This window comes from Apiospora phragmitis (assembly GCF_038363925.1).
Source record: "Apiospora phragmitis strain CBS 135458 chromosome Unknown utg000006l:1.0-5683423.0:1.0-5690449.0, whole genome shotgun sequence".
Lineage (NCBI taxonomy): Eukaryota > Fungi > Ascomycota > Sordariomycetes > Amphisphaeriales > Apiosporaceae > Apiospora > Apiospora phragmitis.
The window spans coordinates 178,195-195,481 of NW_027117404.1; the positions used below are offsets into that span (position 1 = coordinate 178,195).

At 53.9% G+C, this 17,287-nt stretch overlaps 7 protein-coding genes across 7 annotated transcripts; 3 read left to right on the forward strand and 4 right to left on the reverse strand.

Annotated features, from left to right (window-relative positions):
- Positions 1–595: 595 nt before the first annotated feature.
- On the reverse strand, positions 596–1,697 carry PG994_005310 (geranylgeranyl pyrophosphate synthase protein; the record flags this gene model as incomplete). The annotated part of the gene is made up of 2 exons (XM_066856719.1): positions 596–1,387; positions 1,443–1,697. The coding sequence occupies 2 exons, from the start codon at positions 1,695–1,697 to the stop codon at positions 596–598; spliced, it is 1,047 nt and encodes a 348-aa protein (XP_066715988.1).
- A 1,666-nt stretch (positions 1,698–3,363) lies between these two features.
- On the forward strand, positions 3,364–5,834 carry PG994_005311 (fungal specific transcription factor domain-containing protein; the record flags this gene model as incomplete). Its single annotated transcript, XM_066856720.1, has 5 exons — positions 3,364–3,474; positions 3,716–4,156; positions 4,216–4,748; positions 4,811–5,066; positions 5,139–5,834. The coding sequence occupies 5 exons, from the start codon at positions 3,364–3,366 to the stop codon at positions 5,832–5,834; spliced, it is 2,037 nt and encodes a 678-aa protein (XP_066715989.1).
- A 187-nt stretch (positions 5,835–6,021) lies between these two features.
- Positions 6,022–7,603, reverse strand: PG994_005312 (uncharacterized protein; the record flags this gene model as incomplete). The annotated part of the gene is made up of 4 exons (XM_066856721.1): positions 6,022–6,487; positions 6,760–7,156; positions 7,247–7,303; positions 7,414–7,603. 4 exons carry the CDS (start codon positions 7,601–7,603, stop codon positions 6,022–6,024), a joined length of 1,110 nt encoding a protein of 369 aa, XP_066715990.1.
- Positions 7,604–8,805: 1,202 nt separating this feature from the next.
- PG994_005313 (uncharacterized protein) lies at positions 8,806–10,519 on the forward strand (the record flags this gene model as incomplete). Its single annotated transcript, XM_066856722.1, is given in 2 exon segments — positions 8,806–9,864; positions 9,875–10,519. 2 exon segments carry the CDS (start codon positions 8,806–8,808, stop codon positions 10,517–10,519), a joined length of 1,704 nt encoding a protein of 567 aa, XP_066715991.1.
- Positions 10,520–10,695: 176 nt separating this feature from the next.
- PG994_005314 (uncharacterized protein) lies at positions 10,696–12,046 on the reverse strand (the record flags this gene model as incomplete). The annotated part of the gene is made up of 3 exons (XM_066856723.1): positions 10,696–10,910; positions 10,983–11,128; positions 11,184–12,046. The coding sequence occupies 3 exons, from the start codon at positions 12,044–12,046 to the stop codon at positions 10,696–10,698; spliced, it is 1,224 nt and encodes a 407-aa protein (XP_066715992.1).
- Positions 12,047–13,010: 964 nt separating this feature from the next.
- On the forward strand, positions 13,011–14,680 carry PG994_005315 (uncharacterized protein; the record flags this gene model as incomplete). Its single annotated transcript, XM_066856724.1, has 5 exons — positions 13,011–13,146; positions 13,232–13,427; positions 13,667–13,767; positions 13,906–14,257; positions 14,308–14,680. 5 exons carry the CDS (start codon positions 13,011–13,013, stop codon positions 14,678–14,680), a joined length of 1,158 nt encoding a protein of 385 aa, XP_066715993.1.
- A 371-nt stretch (positions 14,681–15,051) lies between these two features.
- PG994_005316 (translocase of the inner membrane) lies at positions 15,052–15,665 on the reverse strand (the record flags this gene model as incomplete). Its single annotated transcript, XM_066856725.1, has 3 exons — positions 15,052–15,093; positions 15,164–15,517; positions 15,597–15,665. 3 exons carry the CDS (start codon positions 15,663–15,665, stop codon positions 15,052–15,054), a joined length of 465 nt encoding a protein of 154 aa, XP_066715994.1.
- Between the last annotated feature and the right edge of the window lie 1,622 nt (positions 15,666–17,287).

Below are 17,287 nucleotides of genomic sequence, written 5' to 3' on the forward strand. Positions count from 1 at the left end.
GGCTTGCATGGCTACCATTCACTATGTATATAGGTATGCATCCCTACATACGTGCCCATATCTTACCCCGGGCCAGACGCAAGGGGGACGCAGTGCGTGATCTACCTACATAGTAAGTCTAAGTGAATCGAGATCCCTTGCAAAAGTGACCCCGACACGAACACCCAGGCTGGATACCAACGAGTCGCAAGCCACAGCCTGTCTGCCTGCCAATTATTCCATTCTACATCACTACTTACATAATCAGTTATTCCGTTATCCCATCACAGACCACCTCTCCATTTGATGGGAACTGTCACATCAATTGGAGTACATGTAGAAGACAGGGCGTCAATACCACGTTACACTGCATAACATGTGTCTAAAAAAAACAGTTATTTCTTAGGTGATGCCACCACTACACATCGTCCTTGTTACCTGCGAAGCCACTATTAGAGATGCCAGCTACACTCCTCCGCTACTCTCCCGTCTTCATCCCGTCATCATCCCGTCTTCACACTAAGCTCTGAAAGCAACATCCGAAGCATCGAGTTTGAATTGCCGTGAAGCTTCTCCAGGACACCTATCTCTGCCTGTTCGACTCTCGGCATTACTATTAGTACTCTTCTAGGAGATGAATCACAATAATGTGTGTTCTCAGGAGAGGAGGGGGGCAAGTAGGCAAGCCCACAATGAGTCGCACACTCGACCCGTCCCAGGACAGATTGGAATAGAAGGGAATGAAGCACGAAAGCCGTACCGTCAATTGCGACTCCAAATTAACGAGCCAGTTCCTGGTTGTCTTCATAGCCCCTGACGCTTCCAAGAGTGACAATATATACGTCTTTGCCTCTCTTGCCAATGCGGTTTTGGCCGTTGGGGTCACAGGTGAATTCCTTGCCCGGAAGATACCTATGATCTGCTGGAACGCTTCGGGGTCATTCTTGGCGCAGGTAATTAAAGGGAAGGAGAGCTTCTCCTCGTCCAGGTCCTCGCAGAACCCCTTCCCCTGCGCATACAGATCCGAGTTGAGGTTCATAAAGTCGTCCCGCACCTGGAAGAAGCGTCCGAAGAGCCGGGTGAGCCGCTTGAAGGAGTCGCCGCGAGTCGTGGCCGACTTGGATTCCATCAGCGTCACAATTAGCTCGAACATGGCTCCAGTCTTCCCGTCGACCATCTCCAAGTACTGCTGCTCCGAAGGGCACTGCAAGTGAAACTTCCAGTATAGATCGTAGCCCTGGCCCACATGCATACGCTGCAGTATCTCGATAAACGACGCGTGGGTGGAGGAATCGAAGTGCGAGTGCACTTCCGCCAACGACTGGATGAAGAGATAGGTCGAGCTGTTGAGGGACTGGGCGAGACCGAACACGGCGTGAGTGGCCGGCTTGCCTCTTCGGAGTGGAGACTCGTCTTGGACGTCATCGAGGATGGAGAGAGACGTTATGGAGCATGTTGATGACCTCTTTGATAACGTTGAGGCTCTCGCTCTTGACCATGAACCATTGATCCAGGGCCTCGATCAAGGTCACCCGGACTCCCTTGGACGGAAGAGACGAGATGTACTGGCATGGGGCGTGAACCGGATGCTTTCGCGGTAGTGGGTTCATGTAGGGAGGTGTTGATCCGTGATTTCGATGCTTGTTGACGTGCACTATCGGTTGTAGGGTGTCTTCGGGTAGTGATATGGTGGACGTTGTATCTGACTCAGATGACATGATGGGAATGGGAAAAATGTTCCTGGATACGAAATGATGTTTGCTACCTCATTTATCGTAGCCAATCTCGTAGGGTTGGTTACTTTCCATCAGAGTGATCAATCTTTAATGTGGTGCTTCCTGTGATTGGCTTTTTAATTGAACAGAAGGTGATGAAAAATTAGAAGGCAAAAGATACTGGAAAGGATGCATGTTGACATTCGCTCATTATGGAGGGAGGCCTTATATGTGACGAACAAACCACTACGGAGCCGTCATTCCGGTCAAAGAGCCGTATCGGAAAAGGATCACGATGCCCTCATTTCGCAAAATGCATCCAAGGATCACTGTCACATTAGTTTGCTCGCTTGTGCCACCTTTTCTCGACGGTTGTGAACCCTGGGGTTCGACGAGGGCTCTACACAAACAATGTGCCTATCCTTTTTGTGTAAAGCAGATCCCGACCATCGTGACGTGATGGGTGGACCGACGATGGTCTCGATGTTCGTGCACATTACAAGCCGAGATTCAAACCCTACCCAGGTGGGACATGCTGACATCGTACCCGGTTATGATGGCCTGATGCTGCAAGGGTCTAGGGCAATCTTCTTCCATGGAGATGAGGCAGACGGTGCCTCGCGGGTCGTGCCGGACGAGCAGGAGAACGGACATCATGATCTCTTACCCAGACGGTAGACACTGTAACATTGGCGAGAGTGGCCAGTTGTGGCACCAACGAGACTCTGAGCCAAGAGTGCCCTCCCCGTGCTGAGAGCTTGAAGCATCCTCATGGCGGGCGGGTTAGCGGCAGATACTACTTACTGGCTCACAGTTTTGCAAGTCCTCGGGACAGCAGATCGCAGCATTGGTCAGTCATTGACTGTGCCAGAGCGGGGCAAATCAAGCCAAAACGTGCTGCCTATACCGGACAGGACCGGCGATCGGCCGTGAACAAGGCAGGTTTGTGGGCTTTTGGACGGACATGCAACGATGAGATGAGGAATTGGGGGACAACTGGGGGATTCCTGGGGTCGCACATCCCTTTCCCCGCCAAAACTTAATATACAATCCAAGAAGGACATGTCCTAAGGTTAATCAGACATCTGATCCGAGGCAATTTGATGGCAGGCTGCTGATAAAGATGGCATAGCGGCTGCCTAGGTTAGTAAGCAGTGGGACGCGGGCAACGGCCACAGCGAAGGCATCACGGCATACAGGTCCAGAATGTTTCAAACATAGATGTCGATTCCTGGTCTCGATAGAACGGCTATCCCTGGCAATGGCTCATGGTCGACTCACCTTGGGGTGAGTGAAGAGGGGTCTGCTCACTTCTCAGTGGCCGCTTTCCCCGGCAAGATTAGCGATCCCTGCCTGGTCTGCTGCAATGCAATTGATCAGCTACGGTATTACAGATAGAGGAGCGCCAAGGGAATGGGGGCCCATCATATTCTACAAAAAGCGCATGTCTTCTTGCCTTGCCTTGCATCGAGGAACCAACCCTTTGTGTACTCGCCAGTCCGCCGCCGCCGCCCTTGAGCTGATCGGAATGAATGGCGCTGCCTCGCGATATGTCCCTAGAAAGCCACCCCCGCGCCGACCAATACTTCTTGAGGCACCTAGCCAGCGCGCCACCACTCGCCGTTTCTAAAAAAGAGCGAGAGCTGAGGAAACTCGTCAGCCACCCGAGATGGGGAGAGACCCGCCCACAAAGGGTTCGTCCTCGGCGCCAGCACCGTCTGCCGGTGAACCAGCGCCGACACAAAGTCGCGCCGGAAAACAGAAAACGAGTGTCCACTGCGTATGTCTTTTACTTCACACCCCTCACCTGCCAAACCCGACCAAACCTATGTCCACATGTTGCTTCTAGCTATATTAATTAAGTCGGGATGAGGGCCAGGAGTTCTTGAGGTCGAACTGACGTCTTCTTGCCGCACAGATGCAACAGCTGCAACGTCAGGCGCATCAAATGCACGGGCGAGCACCCCTGCCAACCGTGCCGCAACAGCTCCAGGCAATGCCAATACCCAGAGACTGTCAAGAAAATCTCCGTCCCGCGGTCGGAGTGGGACGAGCTGGAGGCCAGGTGCGCTCGGCTGGAAAGATGCCTTGAGCAAGCCGTCCCCGATGAGACGCAGCGCAGGGAGCTCCTTGGCCGCATCAGTGCTAGCAGTAGCCCGTTGAAGCCGGAGGTTGCGCTACCAAGCCACCGCAGGGATTTCACTTCTCCAAGTGAAGAGTATATATCGGAGGGCTCGTCGTCCCCTCGAGGCGAAGGTGTGCCCCAGCCGATGAAGACGCCACGGCTCGGTACCTGGGCCCCACCTCCGAAGCCGCATTTTCTTGGGCATTTTAAGGAGTTCATTGCCAATGTTCTCACGTTAGGTTGGTCGGGCGACTGCCCCTCAGACACCATTACGTTACTCGACTCGATCGGTCGCTTTCAGACACACGACCCGCGACCACCTAGATCACTGCATGAGGTTCGGTCAGTGGGCTTACCGCGAAGGGATGAGCTGAATACGATGCTCACGGAGTTGAGGCACTTTATACAAAACGCACATGCCGAATCTTCTTGTGGTGGCCTATTCTACTGGAACAACCTCGACCCCTCGGTGCTGGAGCTCGACTCGCTCGATACGCTGCTCGATGGTACACAGAAGTTTCGCCAGCTGGCTTTTATACACGCTGCCCTTGCAGTGGCATGTTTACTGGATGTCCCATGTCGACCAAGAATAATGCATATAGAAGTGATGCCCTCTTCGAGAGAGCCAAGTCCCTCATGGGGAACCCACTGGATACGGTCCGATGGTCATTGTCTGATCTCCCCCTGTTGGTCATGATGGCTGTCTACCTGGTAGAGGTCAACAGGACAGATGCCGCGTACCTGTACGTTAGTGTTGGGATGCATGTTGGTATAATTAAAGGTACGCATCAAGGATGCGTGCGCGACGAGCACGAAAAGCGCTCCTTTTGGATTTTGTACATCCTCGATCGAAGCCTCTGTGCCTTGATGGGCCGACCACCGATATTGCTGGACGAGTCAATCTATCTGGCACTCCCTGCAGACGCTCGGTAAGTTGTCAGATACTATCACCCAGGACTTGTTGCATGATGGATGGCTGATCGTGTCGCAGTGGCCTCCCCAAACCAGAGAGACTGGTTGCCCACGTGAAGCTGGCCAAGATAGCGGGTCATATCGTGCGCAAGTCATGTACTCAAGCATCTTCAGGCGATGCCGGCACATCATCGACCGACTCGAGTTATGTCGATGGGACCCTGAGAATGCTACAGAAGTGGTCAGTGACACTGCCGGTTGAACTACGGCTGGTCAACAATATCCACATGGGTTCCGACAGAGCAGCCTGTGAACTCCGGATGGAGTATAACCATGTAAGGATAATCCGCCTCCCTACCCTTGGAGCCAAAAATGTATCGATCGGTCCAAACTGACGATCTAGCTAGCTTGTGATCCTGTCATTAAGGCCCACCCTCCTTGACGTCGCGAAGAAGGCCGTGATGGCACGTATCAACCACCGCACGTGGCACCGGCAGAACTCGCCGCAGTATTCGCACGCATGGCAATGCCTCGATGCGGCCAGGGAGAACTTACGACTGGCCAAGTGTGTTCACAACAGCTTTGCGTCATCATCACGGAACATGCTTCTCGCGCCATTCTTGCACAACGTATTCGACGCGGCCGTCATCGTACTTCTTCACAAGATTCTTGATGAACCCGCCGATATCGATGACGACGACGACGACGACACAAATAACATCATGTTCACTATCGACTGCTTTGATACCGAAGAAGGAGCTATCAACAGCAGCCTTCCCAGTGATTGTGCGCGTGTTCTTCGAGATATCAAAACACTGGTACAACGTATGCTCAATCGTGGCTTGGGGGGCGTTATTGCTGCTGCTACTGCTGCTCCTCAGGCGGGTTTCGTTTCGAAGAAGAACATGTCTGTGTCCCAGGCACCCCCGCCCGCCATCTATGACGTTGGTTTCATTCTGAATCCCGAGATCCCCCCCGAGGATCCGGCTGCTGCCCCGGCCCATCCATCGGCCACTACGTCGTCACATACGCTGTTTACCGAGCTTTCGTCATGGATCGGCAACGACGAGCACCAAGTCTACGACGGTTACTCTGCGTTTTAGTGCATTATGTTGTATCCACTGGGGCCCCATTCGCATCGCCAGTTACCCAGATCCCTCACATACTAAGGGTACATGTAGAAAGCACCTGCTGCATGATGCAGTTCACAATCCCTTTGAACGTGACATCTCAATTCTGAGCTGACAGTATTATTATGTACAAGCGCACCGCCCTCATGGGTGCAATGGATCATGTCCGCGAGCTACCATCAGTGCCCGTGGCCGCCCCAGAGTCCTTGGACGCGTGGCCCGGAATCCACAGCTGAGCTTCCTCGTCATCCTGCTGGAGCGCGGGGTGATGCCGGATTCCGGGATCGGCAACCGGGAACATCTCATGCGACGACCCCGAGCCTTGCGGCATCAGGTTATTGCGGCGCTGTTTGAGCATCTGCCGCTCGGCATTGCGTTGCTCCACGGTGTCGATGGTCCGCCCGTTCCCATCGTCGCCGCCGCTGCTCCGCTTGCCGCGCGACGAGATCAGGGCGGGGAAGTACCGCGTGAAGAAGGGGCGCAACGCGGGCACGGAGGCACAGACGATTCCCGCGTTCACCTCGAGGAAACACAGAATCATGTCCGGCACGGCGTCCCAGTCGTAATCTTCGCTCGCCTCCAGCGTTGGTATGTATCTTACGCGGTAGATGGCGACCACGCAGACACTGTGTTTCCCGAGGTTAGAACGTCAGCTTTTACCAATTTGTGTTCAAATCAAAAGAAGAAAGAACAAGATGAAAAAGATAAAAAGAAAAAGGAACCGAAGAGGCTTCGAGGTACTGAATTGTTGTCTTGGGAGGGTTTGGACCTACAATACACCCGTCGCGAACGTGAGGACCAGCAAGATCTTCTGCCGCGTTGGGATCTGCAGCGGAATCACAATGGGGATGGGCAGCAGTAAGATGACCACGTCCATGAAGATATTCAGGCAGCTCACGGCGATGTACCCGGATACGAGCCGTCGCAGCCGCCGTCGACGTCGCTGAGCGTCTCGTCCACGATGCCGCGTATCGGCCAGCAGCCCAGCGATTCGACGAAGATGGCCGTCAGGGAGTAGCAAACAACGGCGAAGACGCCACCGTACGCGGCGGCTCGCACCCAGTTCTGGGGCGCCAGACGGGTGTAGAAGACGAGCATGGACATCTTGGCGAAGCTTACGCTCAGGATGAAGGTTAAATAGGCCAGGAGACCATACTGGGGGGGCAAGGTGTCAGTAGAGACATTTTTGGAGCGTGACCGCGAAGTTGGAGAGAAAAAACTGACAAGGCGCTCGCCAATGCGATATGTGCTCTGAAGGATATCCCACACGTGATACGTGAGGCCGTGGTCAATATCTGCGGTGTCGGTTATTTAGTTAGATAGCTACGTGTACGTATGTGTTCCTGAGTTCAAGGCAGGGAGGGTGCTGAGGTGATGTGACTTACCCTTCTTCACGAAGATGGTCATCAGGATCGACATGGCCATAGCCACGGTCACGAGCCCTGTCGACCTTATCAGCAAGTGATGATCTGACACGAGTGGTGCGGTATTTGGGGAAAACTGAAAACAACAAAGTTGAGGCGCGGAGAAAGGAAACCAGTGAATCACTCACAGTCGTCCGGGCTTAATCCCGTCTTCATGACCCGTATGCGCGTGTACAATCTCAGGGAGACGGCGACGCCCGCGATGAGGATGGTGGTGATGCCGGCGCCCACGAGCTCTCCCTGGCGTGTCGGTGGGTTGACGGGCGTCCGGACTTGGCCCAGGGGCACGTCGGCGTAGTACATCGCCTCGGCATCCATGATTGATTACATCAATTTGATCTATCTTGTCTTGGAGGTAGTCACTGAGTGGAATGAAGAACGGTCCTTCCTACCCTCTCTTCTTTTAGTGCCCTTGGAAGTTGGACTGCGCTGCGTCGCCAAGAGGGATGGGAGGCAATCTAGTTTAAGTATAACGACTGCAAAGTATGCCTGGTAGTTGGGTGTCTGGTGGGTAGATCGATTGGATCGGAGTGAGTGGTATATGGCTGGTGAGCGATGGCAACGAGGAAAACTGCTTGCCAATAACAACAACAACAACAACAACAAGATAAGGCTCGCTCGTCTCAGTCAAGATCAAGATGCGCGTCGGCATTGATCCATGCATTTATTCATACAGGAGTCGGGAAAGATGGCGATCAAGGCAAGGGGGGAGAAAAGAGATTCGATTTGCTGACTGAGAGCAATCAATGCGTTGACGTGTGACATGTGGCATGGTACACGACATAAACCAGACAGGACGTATCACACCGGCCTCTTTTTCACATCAGCTTGCGTACCTATTGTAGGCCCGGTTTCCAGACCAATTCTTCATTTCAATTCCACGGCCGGCAACACAGCAATCTGACATGCGCCGGTCCCTTGGGGGTCACTTTAGCTGGGGAAGAGCCAAGTAGCACCATTATGTAGTCACAAAACACGGGTCGTAGCTTTCCTGCCAATAAGCCAGAACATGTTGAATTGCAGACACGGCAGTAGTATGTCGATCACTGTGATGCGCTGTTCGTCAATTCCGGCCGTACTACCCAACCAAACAGAAATGACGAGCGTATTGCCGAGATTGCCTCTGTGATGTATGTACGGCCGCGCCAGCCCGGCCTGGATTCGTTCGTGAGTAATTGTGTTGCTCAGCCACACAGCCACCAAGTGGGACGTAACAGAGCGTAGATAACGATCAGTGTAGTCTTGACCCCAACGGGGGCAGCTCCCGCGTTGCATCGACGAACCCCGCGTCTGCCGCGTCCTGGGGTAGAGGCCGGGATCGGCACTTCCGACCGTAATTGCCAGGGTATCGGATGAGTACACTGATTTCTCACCACCGTGGAGTATTGCATTTCTCTGATGATGCATGGATGTTTGAAAGAGGCAAATCCCCAGCGTATAACCCTACTTGTATCCAGCCTTTTTAGCTCATCGAATTTTGCCTGCATTGCTGAAGCATAACGGGAAGCCCAACCCTCAACATGGCTGAAGAAGGCTGGGTGGCGCTCGATTCTAGAGCGTCTACTGCGCTGGCAGCTTCCGAGGAATCCATCGCCGAACGCATAACTCGTATACGATATGATGGATCGGATCTCATGGCCTTCTACAAGTTTCCAACCTCGAATGCCCGTTACGAGCGTCTAAACAGGTTCTACGACGAAGAACTCCACGCGTTGCGGGAGCAACCCTTTGACTCTTATGACCAGGATGCCAAAGTGGACTACCTGCTCCTGGAGAACTACCTCAAGCGATCTTTGCGGACCCTGGAATTGGATGATGCGCGCGACTCGGAGTTTGCCCCTTTCGTTCGGCCCTTTGCGGCACCCATTCGAGATTGGGTGCAGACGCGCATCGAGGTCAGGGCCATTCAACCGCAAGAAGTCGCCAGCAGCTTTCATGCCATCGTAAAGGAGGTGCGACGCTGCCGCCAGATGGTGAGCGAGGCAGAGCCCGGCAAGTACTCCAAAGCTGCCGGGTACCGCGCCGCAAGGACCATCGAACAGATCCGAGGCGACCTGCGCGAGATGTTCGAGTTCTACAAGGGCTACGATCCCCTTTTCGACTGGTGGGTACGCGAGCCTCACGTCCGGCTCGACGCCGCGCTCGCTGCGCTGCCGGCCTTTGTTCGTGAGAAACTGGCGGGCATCAAGCCGGGCGACGAGGACGAGGCCATTGTGGGCGAGCCAATTGGGCGCGACGGTCTGCTGGCCGAGCTCGAGGCCGAGATGATCCCTTACTCGCCCGAAGAGCTGGTTCGTATCGCCGAAAAGGAGTATGCATGGTGCGAAGCGGAGATGATCAAGGCGAGCCAGGAGATGGGCTTTGGTGTCGAGTGGCGCGACGCGCTCGAGCACGTCAAGGGACTGGTCGAGCCGCCGGGCTCTCAACCCTTGTTCATCAAGTCTCTTGTCGACGAAGGAACCGAGTACGTCGAGAAGCACAAGCTCGTCTCGGTGCCGCCAGTTGCCAAGGAGGCGATCCGGATGTACATGATTCCGCCCGAGGCTCAGAAAGTGTCGCCTTTCTTCCTCAGGGGGCACGTATCTGCAGGTGTCATACCCTACTTCCAGCATGAGCCACGCCGATAAGCTCATGTCGATGCGCGGCAACAACCGCCACTTCTCCAAGGCTACGGCGTTTCACGAGATGATCCCGGGCCACCATTTGCAGCTCTTCGTGGCCGATCGGGCCCGGCCCTACCGCCGGCTCTTCTCAACACCCTTTTACATCGAGGGCTGGGCGCTGTATTGGGAAATGGTCTTCTGGGGTCGCGGGGACTTCTTTATCTCCCCCGAAGACCGCGTCGGCTCGCTCTTCTGGCGCATGCATCGATGTGCCCGCATCGTCTTCTCGCTCAAGTTCCATCTGGGCCAGATGACGCCGGCCGAGTGTATTGAACTGCTGGTCAACTGGGTGGGCCATGAACGGGCCACAGCCGAGGGCGAAGTACGGAGGAGCTTCAATGGGGACTACGGTCCGCTCTACCAGGCCGGATACCTCCTGGGTGCATTGCAGCTCTGGAAACTGAGGGAGGAACTTGTCGGCCAAGGATTGTGCCCCGAGAGGATGTTCCATGACCAGATACTGAAGGCCAACATGATGCCCATCGAGCTGCTACGGGCTCTCCTGCTCAAGCAGGAACTCCGTCAGGATTTCAAGGAGCAATTGGAGATTCTACGAGGGAACATGACTTAGTACCGAAAGTCCATTGGGTTGCCTGTGCAGCGCAGGTCGGGGTAAGGAATCGAGGCTAACGTCATTACACTTGATAAACGCAGCCAGCTGCTTCCGATATATTGCTGTCCTATAGTGTAGTTATGTACATGGGGGAATGATGCCCGATTTGGTACCACCCTTGAGTGCACGTCTCGCTAGTCGAATGCGACTTTGATAACCTCGATGTTGTTGTTGTTAGTATAGGAAATCACCATACTTCGGCCACTGGGGTCGAGGTATGGATGCGCCACGCCGGCATATGTCATACCGTCTTGGCCAATAGGTGTGGCGGTGAACACCTTGACGTCGTCAGACCAAGGGCCCTCGGGCAGGGGCGCGGTACGTAAGAGAACATCGTTACTCAACGGGCCTACTAGACATGATGAGTAAAACATAGAGTTATTAAACCCCACCGTTCTGGTTCAAGCTTTGCCTGACTTACCAAGCCGAACGAAGACGTAGCAACCGAGATAATCATTCCATACGACCTGGCCTTGCCCGCTCATCCACATCACCGCCGTCTCCGCAGTAAAGGTGGTTAGGGACTCGCTCTTCCATCCCATCTGGCGGCCCCACCAGTATTCGTACCTGTCGGGGCATCAGCAACTTGAGTGCGACTGACTGCATTACTCTTTAACAATACCTGGCGAGGTCGAAAGCCTCAGTGGCCTTGACCCGGCACTGATAGACGTAACTGCTGTCCACCCAACCCTTGATCTTCATGGGGGCACCGCCCCAGGCGTAAATATACTCGGACCGAGGATCCCGGAATGCTGCAACGTCGCCATATCGGGCTGTAGAGTCGGCATCCCACCAATACCCTCGATCACCAAACCGATGTGTCACGGTGGGTATGCCATCCAACAACTGGACCTTAGCGATGCCGGCACCTCTGTAGCCGGTTTTATTGCCATTCTGGCAACTACCTGTCAGTTCTATACTCACAGCAAGCAGAAGATGAACGCCGGGTAGAATCTTTACCACAAGATAGAAGACGGCGCCCACATTTGTCTCACTGTCCACCTCGACCAAGCTCGTCCCTCCAAACCCAAAGTCACCAGTCTCGCCCCATTCTGTGTGGAAAGGTATGAACTGCTGCTGTCTTCCCACAATATCCAGATGCAGGTCATGGACGACGAGAGGATCGTCTGTACACAGCGAAATGGCATCTCGAACCATCCCATGGAAACCAGGGGAATCTTTGGCTGGGTCGGTCACGCCTGGCGCGCACCAGAGCACGTCGCCGTACACCGCGTACCATCGACCACCGAGTTGCCCCGTGAAGCCTAGATCTCGATGGCTGGCGCTGTTGTTTGCCAGCTGAAGCCCCAGGAAATTTGTGGTGAACGTATGGTCATGGGAAATGATGTTGACCCCTGCCGGTCGGGTGTTGTCTAAATCCTCCTGAGAGCGGGTTAGAACTGGTGGGCTAATGCGTGCTGCGGCGACTTGGGACAAAACGATCAGGACAGTGACTGCTCGCATGGCAAGAGATGAAAGGGTCATCGCAGCCCAGCTCGGCATCAAAGAGGTACGGCAGGGCTTGATAAACACAAGATCGACAACGTGATGTTATGTTGGAACGGATAGCGGGTAGTAATAGAAACAACAGAGGTTCTGCCTACGAATTGACGCCATAAGAGGGCGTCCATCCCTCGAGGGACGCAGGCTGTAGTACGTGGCTATGAACCCCCAGAGAACACCAGCAAGGTTAGTGTTACTGCTGCTCCCATAGTCCACATGATTAGGTGCATTGATATACCCAGTGAGTGGCTGATGCAGGCTGAGATGGAATGTGACATCGTCGCTTGCGGCTGCAAGAGACCAGTCTGATGAAATCAGAGACGACGCGAAGTCTTACCGTAGCATCATCATCAGTGCTGTCACTCTTCTTGCCCGCCATTGCGTAGGTTAAATTTATTCGGCGGTGTGTGATGTTCTACAACGAATGTTTTACAATGACCGAGAGCGATATTGCCTCACAGAAAGTGAAGCGGAGGCTGGAATCGTGAAACACATTTCTCTACTCCAAGTCGTCTTCAGCGCCAGCAGGCATGCAAGGATGTGAGGCATTGCGCTGGTCACACTCTGTCTTAGTCATGTAGGTTGCAGGCTAGCCAAGGTAATGGTCAATCTGGATTCTGGGAGGTAGAAGAGACCTCACACAATATCGGTACATGTAGGGTAGATTGAGTGGAAAGCGACACCGTTTCTAAAATGTATTCGGGAGAAGATTGTGAGATAGCTGTTGCCGGCCCACCCGGTGTCCCCGAGAGGCTACTATCTATCTGTGGTCCGAATTCGCGGTCCAAACCAGGAAGGTCGCTGAATCGGTAGCACACGCACCAGATTCCTGCTTTTGCCTACCCGTACCAAATGTAATCAGATAGCCAGCCACCTAGCAAATAAACATCTCAGGCTATTTACTCCTACAGAGAGCACTGCATCGGTCATCATTGGATATCTCGCAATGAACTACAATACTCAACAGTCCAGCCCTAAGGCTGTTCCTCGGCTCATTATCCATGGCGGCGCCAGCAACATCCAGCCTGAAAATTTCTCGCCGGAAAAAGTACTGCGAGTACCGCCAAGCCCTGTTGAGTATTGTAAGTTCTCGCCACATATGTACCCCTTAACTTTTGGCACGGCAGTTCATCAGCCAACACCCTTTTAGAGCTTCTCAAACCGAAGCTTATATGCACACGCCTGTTGCCACCAAGGGCGGCGGGCAACGAGACCGGACAGCACTGGAGATCGCGGTGCATGCCGTGGCTCTCCTCGAGGATAACCCGTTGTTCAACTCCGGACACGGCGCCGTGTTCACGCGTGATGGCACCAACAAGCTTGAAGCCTCCGTCATGGTCTCCCGGGGTTGGCAAAGCGTGGGGTCGGTGTGACAGGCCTGCGTCGCGTGAAGAACCCAATCCCACTGGCTCAAAGGATGCTTGAGCACGGAGAGGAGGACTTGACTGGGAAATCCGACCTGGGCTGGTCCAGGGATACTGAGGACGCCATCTTGGATATCCCCTCGGCCAGGGACACACGTTGATCCATGGCCAGTCCGCCGAGATCCTTGCGGAGAAGTACGGGCTAGAGCTGGTCGAACATGACTACTTCTTCACCCAGACGCGTTGGGATGAACACATGCGAGCGCTGGAGCGCGAAAAATCTCGCATATCATTCCGCAACCTGGAGCCCAGATGAATATCTCCCACAGGGAACGGTGTGTAAGTAACGAATCTTCATGGTTTTACCTTATCTTTGGAGAGCTTCCTCGGGTGATGAACGCCGAGCTCCTTGACAATTCCGAACGAGCACATGATACATACCCAAGATCCGGTTCACTGACTTCAATAATCATAAAGGCGCCGTAGCGCTCGACTCCGACGGCGTCTTATGCTGCGCTACAAGTACAGGTGGCATGACCAACAAGCTGACGGGCCGCATCGGCGACACACCGTCCGTCGGTGCCGGCTTCTGGGGCGAGGAATGGAGTGAACAATTTGACTCAAGAAGCTTGACTGCTCGGACAGCTGGGATGTTGAGCGACTACGCACCCCATTGGTGGAGACATTTCACATGGCCAGCGCGGGCTATCGATCGCGGCATTAGTTTATTAGGTGGTCTTTTCTCCGACTGTTTGTCCGGGCAACTCGAGTATTCGCCCCTTGCCGTGTACCAGCGAGAGCAAGTAAGGACGGAGAAAACATCGAGACGGTCAGTTGCGCTTTCTGGCACGGGCAACGGCGACTCGTTCCTTCGTTTAGCTGCGGCATATGTGCTGTCGTCTCCATGGCGCGCTGGGCGGCGATCCCTGCGACCAAGGCGCTCCATCGTGTCGCGGGCCGCAGGGGCGAACTCCAGAAGAGCGCGGCAGACCGCTGGGGCAAGACAGGAGAGGGCGAGGGCGGCATGATTGGTATCGAGAGCATCCGGGTAGAAGCTGAGGATGGGCACGGCGGCATGGTTTCGAGCAAGATATTGCAGGACTTCAACTGCGGTGGTATGTTCCGCGCCTGGATAGATGAAGATGGGAATCATATGATGAAGATTTGGGACCATGTTTCAGACGAACAAGACTTAATGCACAAGCATGCCGGATTGCCATGCTCGAAGAAGGGACAAGAGAGAAGGGGCTGAACGGTCGATCACAGAACTTGTTTAGAAGTCGTAAACATGGCTTTGATGTTCGTTATTATGTTGGTATAAGTCGTGTTGGATGCTGTTATTGCCTCCAATAATACACCGGGAGCAGTGGTGGTCATCAAGAGTGACTCTTCCATATCTGTCCCATCCCGTCTATTCCTACAAAACCTGTTCGTCCCTCTCGCTGAACCCAATGTCCAGGGAAGCGGCCTGGTTGCCCCACTTGGATCTAGCATGTACAGTTGCGTCGTGGTTCGAGGGGGCGACATCATATATATCAAATGAGTAGAGTGGCGATTGTAGGTCCCCTATCGTGGTGATGCTACAGGTTGATACGGCCTTCAGAATACGGCCTTGTTGACAAACTATGCCAGGGCCTTCTCAGCATTGGGTGGCGGTTGGGGTACCTAGTGAGTTGCGATTCATCGTTAGCGTATGATTGCGAAGGAAACCAGCCAAGCCGCGCCGCAAACGTACCTCTAATTTTGTCGACCCGGCCATCAGCCTTTGGAACCCGATGCCGACACCCTCAATAACGGCGAGCAGCACCGCACAACCTATGGCGCCATTCCGGGCCGCCTTGTAGCCACCGCGAATAGCCAAGGAACCACCGGTGAAAAAGCCGGCAATGATGGCGTTGTAGGGATCCTCCTTCTTCCGGATACCCTTCACTGCGCAGTCGAAAGTCGAGAAGAGGCCACCCCATACGCCGAAGTTGCCGCCTAATACTGGTGCTCGCGCCTTGATGGCTGTGATGGCGCCTATCCGTCGTTCGCCCATGGGGCTGTTGCGGAAGCCCTTAATGCCATGCCAGATGGTTCCACCGATTGCCTACCACCAAGACATGTTAGCCGACTGAGATAAGCCCGCGGCGAGTGCGGAGGAGACAAGCGAGAAGGATGAGACATACACCCATGGAAAATGCACCTCCGAAGTCATTCAGGATGACATAAGGGCAAGGGTCTCGTGTGTGATCCATTGCGGTATGATTCGGTAGCCGGAGAAAAAGAAGAAAGAGGTGAGTGCCGGGTAAGATGGACGTAGCGAAAGCCGTCTCCTGGGTGCGGTTGCGCACTTCAATTGCGATGTGGCAGCAGCAGGCTAAATCCCGAACCCGATGGGCGAGAATCGGGAATTGATTGACGTGTATTCGCTGGGTGTTAAAGTGCGATATGGGCTGTTGGTTGGTATCGAAAGGTGTGACGATGGGCGGTGGTCTTGTCGTCGGATGGGTTTGTCGGATCAAATTGCTGATATCATGGTCATGGTTTGCAAACCAGGCCAGCAGCGGGCGAGAAAATTGTTGCGCACGGATCATGTCAATCGGCCAGCGGTCATTTCTTGTCCCGTTGTGCCGATGGGCAGCCCCACCTGCCACCCTTCCAACTCCAGAAGGGCTTAACCTACCCGCAGCTTTGGTTACCCCACGCCCGCCTTGGCTCAGTACGGAGTACGTAGCTCACGATCCAAGAACATTTGATGGGCAATTTATACGGGCCTCCAGCCAACCTGCTCCGCGTGCTGAGCTAACCATCTTGTCCTGAGGCGCCATGGAATTATTACAATATCAATCATGCCCCTGGCCTACCTTTCCCCACCCCCGGCATACGCAACGCTTGCTTGAATACCTAAATAAATATAGGCCTGGATCTGCCATTGCGGGTTCACCAGATCTCCATGTTATCTGCCAGTATTCGGGTCCCGGCTGTAGTGTGCCCAGGTATAGACTGCCCATTGGCGGTGAAGCTTACCCGTGTTTGATATGCAGGCGTCTTGCTTTCATTGGCAAATGATCTTATCACGCAAGGCCTACCAGCTTTCGACCTGGTTCTCTTGGTAAACGTTATTTTGGCGGTTTATTTATTTTTGTTTTCATATCTGGTTATACCTATAATGTACTTGCAGCCCACCACTTTCTCTCTGTCAGAATCAAACCTTTCCAGGGCGTAGCAAAACTCTGGCTGTCCAAGGTAGCGACAAAGATCAGTCCCGCAGCATCGTTCAGTAGAAGTGATTTGCTTCATTCAAACCCAGATACTCATTGAAATACAACTCCACCCCTTCCTACCCCCTTTCTCGGACTATCAGGGCCGCCATACGGATCGCATCATGGCCAAGGGACGAATGACCAGCGCACGAGACCCTGGGGATTGTCAAGGCTGTCAAAGGATCCAAGACGAAGAAGGCATGCAGAAGCAAAGTAGTGGATGGAGAACGCAAGACCCGAGTAAGTGCATCATCTTTTACGACTAGATCTCGTTGGGCTCGTGCGTGTCAAGCTCTGTGCTCTGGTCTCGAAAGGCAAAAGGTCTCGAATGAAGACCCAATTCAAAGGAAGAGTCTCCAGGAGCCCCATCTAGGGGTCCCAATAGCATCTACTCCACTGATTTCCAGGCACCAGGTGCTAGGGTGACAGGTGCTGCTGCAGGGGGTGGAGGTGGGTGGGTGACATGCGCCTGGCAGGTTGTAGCGCCCATCGCATCACAAATGGACATTATTTGGCGTGGGCTACATCCTACACCGTCATGTAATGGAATGGCATCTTGCAACCTGCTTTATGTATTTGCCACTTGATAATTGATCTGGTTTGGAGGAAAACTA